Genomic DNA, 19,460 nt, shown 5'->3' on the forward strand with positions numbered 1-19,460 from the left:
TTGTGCTCAGAGCAACCATCTGCATGTTTTGTGAACATTATGAAATGAAATCATGTTTTGGAGGCAAAAAAAGGTCAATATTTTGAGATCTATCAGGTGTTCTAATAGTTTTAGCCACCACTGTATATATTCATAATTAAATTTTGTATTTATTTCATCATTGCAGTTATGACCGCTGAAAAGTGACATTGTATCTTCTTTCAATTGGACGACTGCAACAAGAATGACAATATGCACGCCATTGTGTGATTCTAATTAACAGTCTCTTGGAAGCTTATTTATATTTATTATTATAAATATATAATTAACTTTTTTAATTAAGCTTATCTCATCAATGTAGAGAAATAGACCTCAGCAGCTCTTTGAATGGCTTATTATAGACCCATGTCCACAAATACACATACACACACACACACACGACTACAAATTCAATTGCACATACACAAACACACACACACACGACTACAAATTCAATTGCACATACACAAACACACACACACACGACTTCAAATACACACACACACATATACACACACACAGATGACTACAAATACAGACACACACACACACACACACACACACACACACACCCATGACCACAAATAACACACACACACACACACAAACACACGACTAAAAATACACAAACACACACACACACACAACAAATACAAGCTGAGGTTTAGTATCAAGCCAGATCATTAGTCCTGTTCATCATAAAGGGCCACCCCTAGCTACCCCTTTGCCATCCTGGGCCACCCCTAGATACCCCTTTGCCATCCTGGGCCACCCCTAGATACCCCTTTGCCACCCTTAGATACCCCTTTACCATCCTGGGCCACCCCTAGATACCCCTTTGCCACCCCTGCAATTAACATCATTCATTAGATGGTTGTTTGGTTAGGGATGAGTAGTGTTGGGCAACAACCTGAGCACTTCATTCAACAGCCATATCTGTCCACCACTTTCCCATCAACAAAGCCAGATCAACACATGATCACATTGAACAGGTCACATTTCTTTAGAAGAAGAAAATCTATATTGCGTTAACGCCTGGACATTGAAAGGTATCAGACGAAAATATTTGAGAACACTCAAAGAATGCCAGCCCATTGGCAGAATTGTGTTGGTCTCAATACATGATCATCAGTTGACCATTGAACACAGCTTTTAGTGCATCAGTACTTACTTTCCAGAAGACAATCATTGTGTTCTTGCTCATCCTCTTCTTTCTTCACGTTAACCTCCACTGTTGTCTGTAGTGTTTCATTATAAGTGGAGCTTAGTGACTCTGTGAAGTCTGATTCCGTTTTACAGTGAAGATCTGCAATGGGCTTTTCTTCTTCATCATGCCATGTAATCATATGTCCATATTCCTCTTCTTTCACTGTCAGTCTCAGGGGTACCTGGTGTGTTTCATCACAGCCAGAGTTCAACGGCAGTCCAAGATTCATGTTAGCAACGGACCAGAGATGACCCCGTCCAGAGTTCCCGATATAGTCAGGGAACACCACAAAGGAAAAAATTGCAATGGATTTCAAGCTCTGTTTTCTTCTTTGTTAAAATTCCAGAGAGCGACTGGCACATCGCATTTCGCACGGAGGAATTAACTTCTTATCGTCATGGTCTCCGCATCTCTCACTTGCCTATGGCTGATACATTCCAGTACGAGCTAATGAAGAAGGCTAATATGTTATAATACTGTGCGATCTAAGGCTACTGTGGGGTCTAACGAAGACGGCTAAGATGTCATGATACCGTGACTAAAAACGTACTTCAAATAAGTTAGCACATCTGTAAGGTTAGTGTTTAAGTCAAGCAGTGTTTATCACAGCAAAATATGAAGACGATACTGTCTTTACAGAATCAACATCGGCAACACACCGTGAACTTCTGCCGTCCCGTGAGCTCCTCTGAAATGTTCTTACTTGTGTACTCCCGGTAGTTGGCAAACCAACCAAATAACTATGCATTCCTGCCACCGTCTGGACAGGAGTGTGACTATAATCGGAATAACGATTTCTTCCAATTATCTTTGTTTGGCAGATCTTCCAGACTAAAGCCTAAAACATAAAACAACTGAAAAACGATTTGATTCAAAAGACGGCGATGTTACTACCAAGTTACTGAGAAATGTAGTGCAACTCTGTCAGCAAATGTTGTAGTGACCATTCAGTCAGATAGAGAGAGGGAGGGAGGGAGAGAGAGGGGAAGGAGGGGAGGGAGGGAGGGAGAGGGGGAGAGAGGGGAAGGAGGGGAGGGAGGGAGGGAGAGGGGGAGAGAAAACGCCTCCTAGGCATGCCTCCGACTCCCAGCATGCACAGCAAGAAGCAACTCACAGTTCAACCCATGGTCCAACCACCCCGTGCTTACGTGACATATTTAATACCTGCAGTATCTGTATATTGCCTGCAGGACTAACAGGAGTCACACCACATCAACACATGATGCAATAAGCTATGTTCATGTCTTTGCCAACAAGTAGCACATTACTGGACGGAATGAAGAGACACTTGTATAGCCCATAGATGTAGGCTACATTTCTCAGTAACGTGGTGGTAACAAATCGCTGTCTTTTGAATCAAATAGCTTTTCAGTTGTGAAGATGTTTTATGTTTTAGGCTGTGGACAATTTAGTCTGGAGGATCTGCCAAACAAAGTAAATTGAGACAAATCTGTATTCCCATTGTAATATTGTTTCAACAAAACAAACCGAGAGAGAGTCCTGCAGTCACACTCCTGTCCAGACGGTGGCAGTAATGCATAGTTTTCTGGTTGGTTTACCAACTACCCGAAGTTCACAAGTAAGAACATTTCAGTCCACGTGAGAAGTCTACTGTGTTGCCGATTTTGGTTCTGTAAAGACAATTTCGTCTTCATAATTTCAGACTGATGCCCTAAGAGCTGTGTTCAATGGTCAAATGATGATCAGGTATTGTGATGTGCATTTGACCAACAACATTCTGTCAGTGTGCTGGCATTCTTTGAGTGCTTTCAAATCTTTCAATTTCCAGGCGTTATCGCAATATAAATTAAATAGAATATAGAATTTAGATTGTTTTTCCTTATCAAATCAAATCAAACTTTATTTGTACGGCGCATTTCATACAAGGAAGTAACACAATGCGCCTCACAGTAGGAAAGAAAAGGGGGGGGGGGGGGTACAAACACTTGTTAAAAAAAAAAAAAAAAAAACACACACAGATTTTCAAGAGATAAATGAATAAAATAAAATAAACGTACTAACCGCACTGGCACCGTAAAGGACTACTCAGCACGGTCATCGTCAAACTAAGCTGCTGGGGGGGGGGTTACAAACACTTGTAAAGAGACACAGATAAGTAAATAAATAAATAAATGTTACATTAATGTTAAATAAATACATTTTACAAGTTACAAAACACTCATAAAAAGACACAGATTTTGCCAGAGATAAATGAACAGGAAATTACGTACTAACCGCACTGGCACCATAAAGGACTGCTCAGCACAGTTATCGTCAAACTAAGAGACAGCTGCTGGGGGGGGGGGGGGTACAAATACTTGAAAAGAGACAGAAATAAGTAAATAAATAAATGTTCCATAAATGTTAAATACATTTTACAGTGAGTGATAAGCAAGATCAAAGAGGTATGTCTTAAGTGCATGTTTAAAGGTTTCAACCGTTTCAGCCATTCTTAGGTATTCTGGCAGAGTGTTCCAAAGGTTGGGGGCATAGAAACTAAAAGCTGCTTCCCCATGTCTCTTTGTCCTGGCTTTTGGAACTGTTAGAAGTTCAGTGCCGGAGGACCTCAGGGATCTACTGGGTGTGTACCTTGAGAGCATGTCTGTTATATATTCAGGTGCATGACTATGGAGTGATTTATAGACTAGTAGGAGAACCTTGAAATCTATTCTAAAACTAACAGGTAGCCAGTGCAGTGATTTTAATACTGGTGTGATGTGCGCTCTCCGTCTTGTTTTAGTGAGGACTCGCGCTGCTGCATTCTGTATTGTTTGTAGTTGACTAATGGCTTTTTTTGGTAGACCAGACAAAAGCGAGTTACAGTAGTCTAGCCTGCTCGTGATAAACGCGTGCATCAGTCTTTCGGTGTCAGCCTGAGCGAGAAACGGTTGCACCTTAGCAATGTTTCTTAAGTGATAAAAAGATGTTTTAATTATATTTTTGATATGGGTTTCAAAATTGAGATCTGAATCAAGTATGACGCCTAGGTTTCTGGCTTGGTGCTTGGTGTTAAGTGCTAGTGTTTTTAAGTGTGCAGTTAGTTTCTCTCTCTCGTTTTTTTCACCAATGACTAATACCTCTGTTTTATCTTGGTTTAGCTGGAGAAAGTTTTGTGACATCCATACATTTATATCAGAAATGCAATTTACCAAACAATCAATAGAGCTGTAGTTGTTGGGTGTTACAGAAATATAGAGCTGGGTGTCATCTGCATAGCTATGATAGTCGATGTTGTGCCTCCTAATTACACTACCAAGGGGTAGCATGTATAGACTGAAAAGTAAGGGCCCTAAAATGGATCCTTGAGGGACCCCACAGGTCATACAAATGTTTTTTGAGCTGTGGTCTCCGAGGGCGACAAAGTATTCCCGGCCAGTTAGATAGGTCCTAAACCAGTTTAGGACCGGACCAGTGAGGCCAACCCAATTTTCAAGTCTATCAATAAGGATATTGTGATCAACAGTATCAAAGGCTGCGCTCAGATCCAGAAGGGCCAAGACAGATAGTTTTTTGGAGTCAGCATTTATCCTGAGATCATTTACAACCTTGACTAATGCCGTTTCTGTGCTATGATTGGAGCGAAAACCAGATTGGAAGGTGTCAAATGCACAGTTAGCATCTAGGAAATTATTTAACTGTTTAAAGACAATTTTTTCCAGGATTTTGCTTAGAAAGGGAAGGTTAGAGATGGGTCTAAAATAGTTTAGAACTGAAGAGTCTAAATTGCTTTTCTTCAGGAGGGGTCTCACCAGGGCAGTTTTAAGTTCTGATGGGAAAATACCTGTAAGCAGGGAACAGTTTATAATGGCTAGAATGTCCTTAGACACAGAGTCAAAGATGGTCTTAAAAAATTTGGTGAGAAGGGGATCAAGAGGGCATGTAGACGGCTTCAGTTGTGACACTACTTTGCTCAGCATTTCTATATCAGCCAGTGCAAAAAAGCTCATACTGTTACAGCATGGTGGAAGGGGATCAGAAAACAAGACATTTGGAATTTCTTGAGCAATATTTTTCCTAATGTTCGTTATCTTATCTCTGAAGAATGCTGCAAATTCCTCACATTTGGGGGTGGAAAAGAGACTATCGTCTACTTTAGGTGCAGGATTTATAAGGCTGTCTATTGTTGAAAAGAGGACCCTGGAATTGTTAGAATTTGTAGATATCAAATTAGAGAAATGATCCTTCCTAGCATTTCTTATTGCTTTATTAAAGACTGAAAGTTTATCCTTAAAGATATCAAGGTGGACCTGTAGCTTGGTCTTTCTCCATGTACGCTCAGACCTTCTGCAGGATCTCTTAAGTTTAATCATTTTCTCATTTCTCCATGGAGCTTTTTGTTTGGCTAAAACCTTTTTTTGTTTCAATGGTGCTACAGAGTCAAGTGCTGTCCTTAATTTTGTATTTAGAGTAGTTACTAGATCATTAACACATGATGGCCCCGTATCTGGGTTTTTTGTACTAGTTATGTTCATCATTACTTTGAAATTCTCAGCTGCTGCAGAGTCAAGATATCGTTTCTTAATAAAACATTCAGCACTATTTCTAACTTTAGGTACCAGTGCTGTAAAGAAAATACAAAAGTGGTCAGAAAGAGCAAGGTCACAGATAGACGATATAACAGTTGTAAGACCCTTTGTAATAACTAGATCAAGGGTGTGGCCACGGTTGTGAGTGGGTTCAGTGATGTGTTGTGTAAAGTCCATGGAATTCAAGAGATTCATAAAATCCCGGGCCTTTGAGTCGTTCCCATTATCAACATGTATGTTAAAATCACCAGTGATAATAATCTTATCGTAGTTTGTGTGTATAATGGAGAGTAGTTCTGAAAAGTCTGTTAGAAAAGTGGGACATTGCTTGGGTGGCCTATACACAGTTACTGTCAGAACAGGAGGCTGGCACTTTAGAACTATGGCATGATATTCAAATGAGGCAAAATCATCGAAGGAGATGCTCCTGCAGCACAGGGCATCCGTGGTTATGGTGGCTGTCCCGCCCCCTTTTTTACCTGTTCTAATGGACTGAAAAAAGCTATAATTGGGAGGGGATGCTTCAATAAGAGCTGCAGACCCATTTTTGTTTAGCCAGGTTTCTGTTAAAAACATACAGTCTAATTTACGTTCACATATAAGATCGTTAATGAGAAATGTTTTCCCTGATAGTGACCTAATATTTAGTATTGCCATTGAAATATTTTCTGGATATAGTGGCTCACAGGAAGGAGGAATATGCCGGGGTATAGATAGAATATTTGCTGGGCTTCTATTGTTTCTATTGTATCTATGGCCTTTGTTTTTAACTGTGCGTTGGGTAGAGATTAAAACTGGAATAGGATTATAGGCGCATGCCATAATATTATATGAAGCAGCCTGTTCTGAGGTAGTGGTGTCATATATTGCTCTGTAGAAAACATTGACAGATTCAGATTCATTTTCATAAACAGTGTTATTAGAGTTACTACCTGGGGGGCATGAGTCTGTGATGTTTTCTACAGGATGTCAGTGCCTTAGGGTGGTCTTCATGTTGTCCGACAGCAGACTGGCTCCGATCCGGTTTGGGTGGAGGCCATCATGCTTCAGCAGGCTGGGCCTCTCCCAGAACAGGTCAAAGTTGTTAACACAGTCAATGTCTAATGAAGCGCAGGTCGCTCGCAGCCAGGTGTGGAGGTTGAAAAGTCTTGACCATCTCTCAGCGCCTCTCCGGTAGGTAGGGAGAGGCCCAGAGATGACGATCCGTCTTCCTGTGTCCATGAGGGTAGTGAGGAGGGCTGTGAAGTCTGCCTTCAGGACTTCTGTCTGTCTTGCTCTGATGTCGTTTGTGCCCACATGTACAATTATGGTGCTGACCTTGGTGTAGCCGGCGAGGATGCTTGGGAGTCTACGTTGAATGTCACGGACCCTCGCTCCGGGGAAGCAGTGGACCTTGCAGGGACCGCTTGGTGAAGGGGGGATGTAGACATCTCTGATCATGGAGCTGCCAATGACAAGGGTGGAGGTTGTCATGTCAAGCGGGAGAAGCCGTCTAGGGGATGCTGACTGTGTTGAGGGCCCAGGATGGGAAGCAGGGCGGCGTGGGCGATGCTGGATGTCAGTGTGATGCCGTTGTTTCTCTGGAGCCGGTCTGCGGGGGCGTTGCAGGGCGGGCTGAGGAGGGGTGTCATCAAGCCCAGGGGGCTCCTCCTCATTCATCAGTGTGGTGTAGCGGTTTCCCAGTTTCAGGGGCTGGCCTGGCTCAGTGTGTCGTCCCGACCGCCTTCCATCACGCTTGCTTCTGCCAGCTGTTCTCCATGGCTGGTGAGGAGTGGAGTTCACCGGCAGGGTGGGCTTGGTCCCCACCAGTGGCCAGGGAGCAGTGGTGTGGTCTGGGTTTGTGTTCATGCAGGGCAGAGTGGAATCGAGATGTCCAGTATGTGTGTGTGTGTGAAGAGGACCCACAGATACAATGGAGTCAATGAACTGCTCATCCAGCTTCATCTGGTAGAGGTTCGCTAACCTGACTTCTAGTTCTACTACCTTCTGTCTGAGCAGGAGGCAGGAGTCGCATCCAGGTGCACCACTGAGGGAAGGCATCGTGGCGATGTCAGATGAGAGGCAAAAACTTGAGTTTATGTGTTTTGTTTGCTACGATGTCGCGGTGACTCGCGGTGAGGTAGTCAAACGTTAAGCTTTAGCTGGTGTTTGCTTGCTAGGCTTGCTAGCTGTTCAGAGTCAGAATGAGAACAGGTAGTGTTAATTTAATTTAGCGATCTATACAACTCCAAGCTCACAGGAAGAAGCAAAAACCTACTGTTTGTAGGATAAAATTCTTCTTCTGCCTTCTGTTAAAAGAACGACAGCGCCTTCCGCTAACCTGCGAGTTGGCAGTTAAATTAATTGTAGGTGTCTTTCACCGCAAAATGTTTTTTCCCCTAAGGGTTACCTGGAGATTAAGATGATAGTCCAGCAGAGAAATTCTTAAATACCGATGATGAATCCCTCGATAAAGAACGACGCCCTGTTCGAATAGGCTTAAAATGCTCCCTTCCTTCCTATTAAGAGAGCAAGGACTGTTCGAAATGTCTTAAACCCTCTCTTCCTCTTTAGTAAGATACCTTGAAATACGTCACATAACGGTCATTTTTCAAGAGAGCATCTGAGCTGCCTTGCTGTCTTATGGCGGCAGGTATTACCCATAACTCTCTGCGCCATTCCCTAACCGGAGACACATTTTAAAAAAGATGGCGGATGATATCGTCGAAGTTCCACAAAAGTATTCACCGATGTACATTTCTTTGCTTTTTTTGGTAATTTTTTTAAAAAGTTACCGAGAAATGAACAGTGTACTATGTACTTATGTCATGATTGATTAACAAAAATAGTCTGTTTCGTTAGCGATGTATCCGTTAGCCAGGTCGCTAACAGTAGCTGCTAGCTAGCAAATAAGCATACACAGGATGATGACACAGCGTCATGTTGCTGTACATCCTATCTTAATAGACTGTTCGAAATCAACGGTTTTTGAGATACCTTCCCCCGAAAGGACCTCTCTCGTCAGACACCTGTCCAACTAGAGATCAAGGATTAGACAGCTATCTAAGAATCCGAACACAGCCCGAGAGTCGGGGGTTTAATCCAGTAGAGGTTAAATTCAGTAGAGGTTAAATCCAGCAGAGTTTGTTTTGTTTTTTGAAAACTTTTGAAGATGGCCTCAAATCCTGACGGTGAATGCTTCGATCAAGAACGATAGTCTGAGCTTGAATCTTTTAGAAGATTAAACATAAAAATTCTCCGGGTTTTTTGGAAGATTAAGAATAGAGAGGAGTAGGCTAATCGGTAGGTAGAAAAATTCGGCTGGTTGCAGCAATTCTAACAAACAGGAAATGACGTCTCAATTAGTCAACAAACCACTTTCAATAAATGTGACCTGTTAAAATCATGTGTTGATCTGGCTTTGTTGATGGGGAAGTGGTGGACAGATATGGCTGTTGAATGAAGTGCTCAGGTTGTTGCCCAACACTACTTAACCCAAACCAAATAACCATCTAATATCTATTAATGATGGTAATTGCAGGGGTGGCAAAGGGGTATCTAGGGGTTGCCCTTTATGATGAGCAGAACTAATGATCTGGCCTGATACTAAACCTTTATGATGAATAGGACTAATGATCTGGCCTGATACTAAACCTTTATGATGAATAGGACTGATCTGGCCTGATACTAAACCTTTATGATGAATAGGTAAACACCAAATTAACAGATATCCAGGTGCACTTTTTTGGATACACACACACACACACACACGCAGCACAAAATAGGATGTCTCTCTTATTTACACACACGCGCACACATGCACATCCTCATGCTCACTCACACACACACACAGGCAGCACAGAAAAGGACACAGGAAGGGTTAGGGGACAGTCTCCATGTGCTGGACACAGGAAGGGTAAGGGGACACTCACCATGTGCTGGACACAGGCAGGGTAAAGGGACACTCACCATGTGCTGGACACAGGAAGGGTAAGGGGACACTCACCATGTGCTGGACACAGGCAGGGTAAAGGGACACTCACCAGGTGCTGGACACAGGAAGGGTAAGGGGACACTTACAAAGTGCTGCTCCAAAAATGATGCAAAGGAAGTTTTGGATTAGTCAGATAGCTGATATATTTAATAATGATGACTTGAGGGTCGAAATGTTGCACATTCAACATTTTTGCAGTGAAAGTACAATGCGTGGATATTCAACCTTTTAAAAAAAATAATAATAATATGATTTGAGTACAACATATCAGTAGACCCATGTGTCTGATGGTCAGTAACCTTCATCTTGGAGATTTCAATTAAATGAACCATCACCCTGTGGAAACTACAGAGATGTCAGTCAAATGAACCTTCACCCTGTGGTAACTATGGCGATGTCAATCAAATAGACCTTCATCCCGTATTTACTAATTGATGTGTGTGTGTGTGTGTGTGTGTGTGGGTTCATCCCGTATTTATTACTTTATGGTACTAACAACATGGATGTGGTCAGGTACACCCCATCTGTACAGGAAGTTGTTTGGGATAAATGTTTCTGATAATAACAGAGGTAATGTGAATGAATGTAGAATATTTGTGTTGCCTTCAATTTCACTTCAAGAGTAAATAAACAAATGCTTGGTTTCTTTACATTACACTTTATTCTGTATCTTTAATGGCAGGAAGGTGTACATAACATGCATAGACAGTGTAGAGAAAAACATAACAGTGAGCCGAGTTTTATCACTCATTTAGCAAAAAGACATTTTAGAGAAAAACATAACGGTGAGCTATGTTTTATCACTCATTTAGCAAAAATACATTTTTACTTCACAGAATAATGACAAAAAAACCATAACGTGTGTGTTTCCCACATAGTATGTATTTGCATATGAAAATGCCAGTGAAAAGAGGTAAAATGCCTTTACATATTGTAAACATATAAGAGGTCAAATGCCTTTACATATTGTAAACATATAAGAGGTCGAATGCCTTTACATATTGTAAACATAACATATAGAAAGTACCCATGAAAAGTAAAACATTTTGTATTACAAGTTTCTTTGAAAATTAAGTTTAATATGCAAATGAGCTATACACTAATCGAATATGCCTCCTAATTTGCATAGGCAGAGACACAATACCCCTGGCAGGTAACACCAAGACAGGCAGTTTTCAGGTTAGAGGCCAGTCTAAAATCAGCATTTCCATCACCCATTGGCAGTAGGATGATTGGATGAAGATTGGGCCGATGTATTTGTCATACATATGAATGGTGTTTCTGCCTATGCAAATTAGGACATATTCAAGTGTGAAGCTCATGTGCATATTCAAATTAATTTCAAAAGAAACTTGTAATACAAAAACAGTTACTTTTCATGTATACATTTACGATGTAAAGTTTTATTGTGGTAGGAGTAAAGGAAAAAATGAAGCCTATTTGGGTGTATTTGGGGCATATTCGATTAGTGTATAGCTCATTTGCATATCAAAATTAATTTTCAAAGAAACTTGTAATACAAAATGTTTTACTTTTCATGGATGCTTTCATTGTGTAAAGATTCATTTTGATAGGAGTAAAGGAAAAAAGATACATTTTTGGGGTGTATTGTTGCCTGGCATTATTAGCACACATCTCAGATTGATGAGAATTAAACATATTTCCTCAACTAGGATTTCTTAGGACTTTTAGTATGTTGTTCTGGACACCTCGTAGAAATGATCTATGCTGAAAAAAAATATTTTACAATTAGTCTATCGTAAAACGCTACTTTGCCTGGACTAGTTGTCAGGTCTGCATTTATGAGGCTTCTCTCCAGTGTGTATTGACATATGGGTTTTAAGATGTGAAACGCGTGAAAATACTTTGCCACACTGGGCACATTTGTGAGGCTTCTCTCCAGTGTGTATTAGCATATGTCTTTTAAGATTTGAAATCTGTGAAAATGCTTTTCCACACTGGGCACATTTGTGAGAATTCTCTCCAGTGTGTATTAGCATATGTCTGTTGAGGTTATTAAGGAGTGCAAATGTTTTACCACACTCTGTACATGTATGAGGCTTCTCTCCAGTGTGTATTAACATATGGATTTTAAGACTTGAAATCTGTGAAAATGCTTTTCCACACTGGGCACATTTATGAGGCTTCTCTCCAGTGTGTATTAGTATATGCCTTCGAAGACTTGAGGAACAGGTAAATGCTTTTCCACACTGGGCACATTTAAGAGACTTCTCTCTAGTGTGTATTAGCATATGTCTGTTGAGGTTATTAAGGTGTGCAAATATTTCCCCACACTCTGTACATGTATGAGGCTTCTCTCCAGTGTGTACTAGCATATGTTTTTTAAGATGTGAAACGCGTGAAAATACTTTGCCACACTGGGCACATTTGTGAGGCTTCTCTCCAGTGTGTACTAGCATATGTGTTTTAAGATTTGTAATGCGTGAAAATGCTTTTCCACACTGGGCACATTTATGAGGCTTCTCTCCAGTGTGTATTAACATATGGGTTTTAAGACTTGAAATCTGTAAAAATGCTTTTCCACACTGGGCACATTTATGAAACTTCTCTCCAGTGTGTATTAACATATGGGTTTTAAGATTTGAAATCTGTAAAAATGCTTTTCCACACTGGGCACATTTATGAGGCTTCTCTCCAGTGTGTATTAACATATGCCTTTTATGATCTGCAATCTGTGAAAATGCTTTTCCACACTGGGCACATTTATGAGACTTCTCTCCAGTGTGTATTAACATATGGGTGTTAAGATTTGAAATGCGTAAAAATGCTTTTCCACACTGGGCACATTTATGAGGCTTCTTTCCAATGTGTATTAGTATATGCCTTTGAAGACTTGAGGAACATGTAAATGCTTTTACACACTGGGCACATACATGAAGCTTCTGTCCAGTGTGTCCTACCATATGCCTTTCAAGATTTGAAACCGATGAAAATGCTTTTCCACACTGGGCACATTTGTGAAGCTTCTCTCCAGTGTGTATTAGTATATGTCTGTTGAGGTTATTAAGGTGTGCAAATGTTTTCCCACACTCTGTACATGTATGAGGCTTCTCTCCAGTGTGTACTAGCATATGTTTTTTAAGATTTGAAATCTGTGAAAATGCTTTTCCACACTGGGCACATTTATGAGGCTTCTCTCCAGTGTGCATTAACATATGGGTTTTAAGATTTGAGGAACATGTCAATGCTTTTCCACATTGGACACATTTATGAAGCTTCTCACCAGTGTTCTGCTTTTGATTAACACTAAGAGTGTGTGTTTCCTGGTGTTCCTCGAGTTCTCTCAGGACTGTGAAACTCTTCCTGCAGACTGTGCAGTGGTACGGCCTTCCATTGAGTTGCTGGTTGAGTTCATCATTCTGTCCATGGATCTTTTGTTGTGTTCCATCTGGATGTTCTGATGCACCTGAAAGAGTTCCATATGGATTTAGAATGACAGACAGATGTTCTAGATGCAGCAATTCATTGTGACCTGACAAGGAAATATTCCATTGTTTGGATATTCTGATACACCAAGAAGAGTTAGATTTGTCATTAAACTTGCTTTTCTGGCTCTGCATGGGAGCATGTTTGTGTTTCAACCCCCTTCACTAGTAAAACAAAATAAATGTCTTACTCACACTGACTGTGCACTAACATTTGGTATAGTAACCAGATCAATTGAAGAATAGACAGAGACCTATCAGGCGAAACAGAACTTAAACAAATCACACACACATCTCCCTCTCTCTCCAATCCTAGTGTCGATCATTGATAAGGATGATGACACTTACATAAACCTCCTTTCACCTACATAATATTTCCAACGTCATTCAAGTCCTATCCTTCCTTGATGCAGAAAAACTAATCCATGCATTTGACACTTCAAGACTTGGCTAATGCAATGCTTAACTGTCTGGATGTGAAAAACAAACACACACACAGAGAAACACACACACACACACACACACACACACACACAGACACACACACACACACAAACACACACAGAGACACACACACACAGAGACACACACACACACACACACACACACACAGAGAGACAGACACACACAGACAAAAAAACACAGACACACACTCACATATACACACACACACAGAGACACACACACACAGAGACACACACACGCACAGAGACACACACACACACACACACTTAAAACAGAAAGCCATCTGACCACTACCAGGCCTGCCCCCAGCTTCACAGTCATAACTGAAGATGGATTGACACCTTTTGCATTTCACGCAAGGTAGATATAAAGCTTGAAACTTCATGATAAATACCATGGAAGCTGTACAACAATACGTCACAAAAATGTGTAACATCAGTAATGATCGATTCGACAATTATGATTAAAGTGTGAGTGTGTCAGTGAGTGAGTGTGTGTGTGGGTTGATGATGCAAAATGTTGCCAAAGTGCTTGTCCAATCTTTCAAGATGAAGTTTAGGATTGGTCAGATAACTAATATATTTAATGATAATTTGAGGACTGAAATGTTGCATATTCAACTGGACCCAACCACAATCAGGGGCATATTTTGGAGTTGGACATATCAAAAGGAGTTAATCGAATTGGGTTATCTGTGCCAGCCCTACTAACAGCCATATCTGTGCCCGTACCCAGCCCTACCAACAGCCATATCTGTGCCAGTACCCAGCCCTACCAACAGCCATATCTGTGCCCGTACCCAGCGCTACCAACAGCCATATCTGTGCCCGTACCCAGCCCTACTAACAGCCATATCTGTGCCAGTACCCAGCCCTACTAACAGCCATATCTGTGCCAGTACCCAGCCCTACTAACAGCCATATCTGTGCCCGTACCCAGCCATATCTGTGCCAGCCCTACTAACAGCCATATCTGTGCCCGTACCCAGCCCTACTAACAGCCATATCTGTCCAACACTCCACCAACAACAACAAGGCCAGATCAACACATCTCCACAAGTCACATTTTGTGACATTTCTAATGGTTGCAAAAGCCTGGAGATGCAAAATCATCAGACTACTTGATTTGACTCAACAATCTAAAAGAATGCCACCTCACTGCCAGAATTCTGACGTCATCATTAATTGACCATTGAACACAGCTCTTAGCATAGACATATATACATAGACCCCTCCTCCTCTGTTGCCTCGCGAGTTACGTCGCCGCCATCTTGTTAACCCTCCTATTATGTTCAAATTTTACCCACATCTATTATGCTTGGGGTCAATTTGACCCCAGCAATTTAAACCTCCAAAAAATTATTATAATTCTTTTTTTTTTACCCAAGTTTTTGTGTCAGGTACTTTAGGTTTGTTTGTTGACTACCTAAATAGCCCTTAAAAATAAAACCATACCCCCACCCACCCCCTTTATACATCTAGAATACATGTTACGCGACTATGGAGAAATATGCAGATCCCCATAAAATCTCACTGATTGACCTAAAATTGGAAAGAAATATCCTTCTGGTGTTTTTATGGCTTCATATTATTTCTAAGTACATATTGTTGTTATCTATAACATTTGGAATAAAAAACTATTTCTTTTATCAAGAAAAGTAACAATGTGATGAAAAAATTTGATATTTCTTATATATTTTATACAATTAAAACAGCCTGGGGTCAAATTGACCCCAAACAACACCTATGCGTAAAGTATGTGTACAGGACATTGAAAACATATCATCATGTTAATTTTGTCTTTACCCAGTTGTCCCCATTAAATTAGGAAAAGTTATTAAATATGAAGCAAAAAAAATTATGTCAAACATTTATTTAGAGACGTTAAACATTGAATGGGGTCAAATTGACCCCAAACATAATAGGAGGGTTAAGAGGGCAGCTGGCCTGGAAACAAGCGCAAGAACAGTGGATCAGCGTTTTTTCTGGATATAAAGCACTCTAGCGTTTACATTTCTCAACCGATTTCACTGAGTCGTTTTTATATTCAAGGGTTTATGATCGACGTGAAGTTCTCCCAAAAAGTTTTGTCTCCATGTTACTTTGAATATCGATAGCAAGGCTATAATGGCCTTAGACGCTAGAGAATGCTAGACGCTACCTTTTCTTGTGCTCCCACAGCTCGTGCACTTTGAAAATACTAAGAAGAAATCTAAACTATCGAAATAGTGCTTCTTTAACTACTAATTATTGACCATCATTGAGAGAAATGGAACAAAATCTGCAAATAGCCTACCAATCAAATAGTGAGACACTGGCAGTCAGTCAGTTTTTGTATAGTTAGTTTCAAATATGTGCAAAGAGAAACATAACCTTGAACAGTGCAATTGACAATAAAATGTAATTTTACACCAACAAACACTTCTGATACGAAAGACGATGGTAAACAACGTCTTGCCATGTATCTTTTCCCGAAACTCCCAGCCAGACACATTGTAACAGAACACCTGCGTTTCGGCTGAGCGACTGACATTATGAATCTGACTGTAGTAAGCTGGCTTCGACAGGACCGGTCAGACTCTCAGGATTAGAGATGGAGCTAAACAATCAGTCTTCAGTTTCCCGACTCATCTCCAAATGATGATTGTGTATATTTCAAATTGTGAATATCTAGCTACAAAAAGTTGTAAAAGTGAGCGTCTAGCAGCGATTATCATAGACAAATATACATGTATGTTTATATGTATATAATTTTGTTCCATTTCTCTCAATTTATGGTCAATAATTAGTAGTTAAAGAAGCACTATTTCGATAGTTTAGATTTCTTCTTAGTATTTTCAAAGTGCACGAGCTGTGGGAGCACAAGAAAAAATAGCGTCTAGCAGTGATTACCATAGACCAGTGGTTCTCAAAGTGGGGGGCGCGCCCCCCTGGGGGGGCGCGAACACTCTCCAGGGGGGGCGCGATGTCACAGACGGAGAAAAAAAAAACTACCGCCGACCTGTCACTGGTTAGTGAAAGCTCCCTCAGTGGCGAAATGCAAGGGGCTGGACTGACCCAAACAAATCAAATACGGTTTTGCTCCTGATCCACCAATCAAAACGGAGTTTTTTTCATTTGAACGCGAGTTGCACCTAAGTTTCCGAGTATAAAAAAAAAAACGCAGGCATTGGTAAGCTCTCACCCTGAGATGACTCTGCAGAGTTTGTTCAATTTCTCTTGTTTCCTGTATCATTCAGATATTCATTGCTTTATAAACAGTCTTTTTAAAGACTCACTCCTTCCTTAGTAATATCTTACTGCGCTTGCAGTAGGTCTATTCGTAGCCTATTCTAAGGAGTAATTTGCCCCAGTCTTTTGAAAAAACTCGTAGCCCCGAGAGCTAGCCTAGCTAGCTACCTTTTTCCAACTGCAGCTAGCCCTTTTCTCCTTAACACCTACCTTTATATTTTTGTATCATCCACCGTGTTGCAACAAATAAAACACCAGCACTTGAATACTATTTTGTGCTGTCCCTGTCTACATTGTGTACAGTTAGTTTTGTTAGGAATCATTGCCTAGCACAGCCTTATCCTTATCCATGTCGTTCACAACCACACATACAAGAACACGACGTTGAAATTAGAACCTTATTAACTTCACACACACTGTATCAGCAAACAAACACAACTATGGACACGTTTCTGATTCGTAAAAGTCAGAAAGAGAAGCCTGTGGACTTCTTTAAACATGAACGTGATGGCCTCCAGCAACAACGAACCACCATCTCCAAGCAGTGTCTGGAGGCATCTTCTTATGTAGTTGCTCATAGAATTGCTAAGCTTGGCCAACCCCATACAATTGCCGAAACACTGATTTTGCCGGCCGCGCAAGACGTGTAGAATAGAAGCTAAACTCAGCGCAATACTTATGTCAAATGACATTGTATCACGCCGAATATCAGAAATCAGTTTGGGTCCTATTTCAAAGAGGACTACCGTTCATTCGCCTAAGTTCGGGATCCATTTCTCTGCTCAGCAGACGAGCTGTCAATAGACATGAAAGAGCAATTGAAGAGTGACAGTAGACTTAAGCATCTCCCCTATTTCGTCATTCTGGATAGCAATGATCAACTTTGCGACATAGCCTTAAAAATGCTCATCCTTTTCGCGTCGACATATTTGTGCCAGGCAGGCTTTTCAAGACTGACTGCGCTCAAAACTAAATACCGCAACCGCGCACAGATCGAGGATGACCTGAGGATATGTTTTCAAACATTGCCCCAAGATTTGAGAACCTTTGCAGTGCAAAGCAGGCTCATGTCTCACATTGACAGACCTGTAGGATTTTTTTTGTAAAGATCACAAGAGGCCCATAATAATAACAGTATCCAAATTATAGCAATAATAACACTAATTATTATTATGATAATAATACAATAATAATAATTGGTCGATAATCATTAATTATAATAATAACATAATGATGGTGATAATAATGAATAGCCTACTAATAGGCCTACTATTACTGATAATAATAATAATAATAATAATAATAATAATAAATAGTTATAATAATTGTCTGTATGGGCCTAACAATAGCCTAACCTTGACATGTCAGGCCTATCAATAACAATATGCTATCTATCTATCTATCTATATATGGTGGTGTAGTTGAGGGTGGTGGCGGCGGGCCGCGCGCTGGGGGGGCCCCAACTACCCCTAACCAGCTTTGGGGGGGCCCAGCTTGCAAAAGTTTGAGAACCCCTGCCATAGACATATGCACATGTATACATGTCTATGGCCATTATAGCCTTGCTATCGATATTCGAAGTAACATGGAGACAAAACTTTTTGGGAGAACTTCACATCGATCATAAACCCTTGAATATAAAAACGACTCAGTGAAATCGGTTGAGAAATGTAAACGCTAGAGTGCTTTTTATCCAGTAAAACCGCGGATCCACTGTTCTTGCGTTTGTTTCCAGGCCAGCTGCCCCCTTTACAAGATGGCGGCGACGTAACTCGTCACGGCAACGGGCTGAAGCAGTCAAGGAGGGGTCTATGTATACTATGTCTATGGCTCTTAGTGCATCAGTTTGAAATTACTTACTTTCCAGAGGACAATCGTTGTGTTGTTGCTTATCCTCCTCTTTCTTCACTTTAACCTCCACTGTTGTCTGTAGTATTTCATTATAAGTGGAGCTTAGTGACTCTGTGAAGTCTGATTCCGTTTTACAGTGAAGATCTGCAATGGGCTTTTCTTCTTCATCTTGCCATGTAATCATATGTCCGTATTCCTCTTCTTTTATGTCCTCTTCTTTCACTGTCAGTCTCAGGGGTACCTGGTGTGTTTCGTCACAGCCAGGTTTCAACGGCAGTCCAAGATTCATGTTAGCGACGGACAAGAGATGATCCCATCCAGTTTCCTATAAAGTCAGGGAACACCACAAAGAAAAAAAAATACAACGGCTTAGGAGGAGTTCACTTCTTATCGTCACGGTCTCCGCATCTCTCACTTGCCTATGGCTGATACATTCGAGTACGAGCTAATGAAGAAGGCTAAGATGTTATAATACTGTGACTAAAACGTACTTTAAATAAGTTAGCACATAAAGATCTGTTAGTTTAGTGTTAGCGTCAAGCAGTGTTTATCACAGCAAAATATGAAGACGAAATTGTCTTTACAGAACCAACATCGGCAAAACGGTAGACTTCTCCCGTTGACTTCTCTGAAATGTTCTTACTTGTGAACTCCCGGTAGTTGGCAAACCAACCAGAAAACTATGCATTACTGCCACCGTCTGGACAGGAGTGTGACCGCAGGACTCTCTAGTTTGGTTTGTGT

General features: G+C 40.9%; 2 protein-coding genes across 2 annotated transcripts in view; one reads left to right on the top strand and one right to left on the bottom strand.

Moving 5' to 3' along the window:
• Positions 1 to 19,329, bottom strand: part of LOC116219780 (gastrula zinc finger protein XlCGF57.1-like) — a 31,434-nt gene extending 12,105 nt beyond the window's left edge. The window contains exons 1-2 of the mRNA XM_042703896.1: positions 19,301 to 19,329; positions 18,726 to 19,041 (exon numbers count right to left, since the gene is read on the bottom strand). Coding sequence (XP_042559830.1) covers positions 18,726 to 19,005 — 280 coding nt within the window. The 5' untranslated portion in view covers positions 19,006 to 19,041; positions 19,301 to 19,329. The remainder of the gene's footprint in view (positions 1 to 18,725; positions 19,042 to 19,300) is intronic.
• Positions 1 to 19,460, top strand: part of LOC116219771 (gastrula zinc finger protein XlCGF57.1-like) — a 100,188-nt gene that overhangs the window by 32,903 nt on the left and 47,825 nt on the right. The window lies entirely within an intron of this gene.

The sequence above is a fragment of the Clupea harengus genome, chromosome 26 (genome assembly GCF_900700415.2).
Source record: "Clupea harengus chromosome 26, Ch_v2.0.2, whole genome shotgun sequence".
NCBI lineage: Eukaryota > Metazoa > Chordata > Actinopteri > Clupeiformes > Clupeidae > Clupea > Clupea harengus.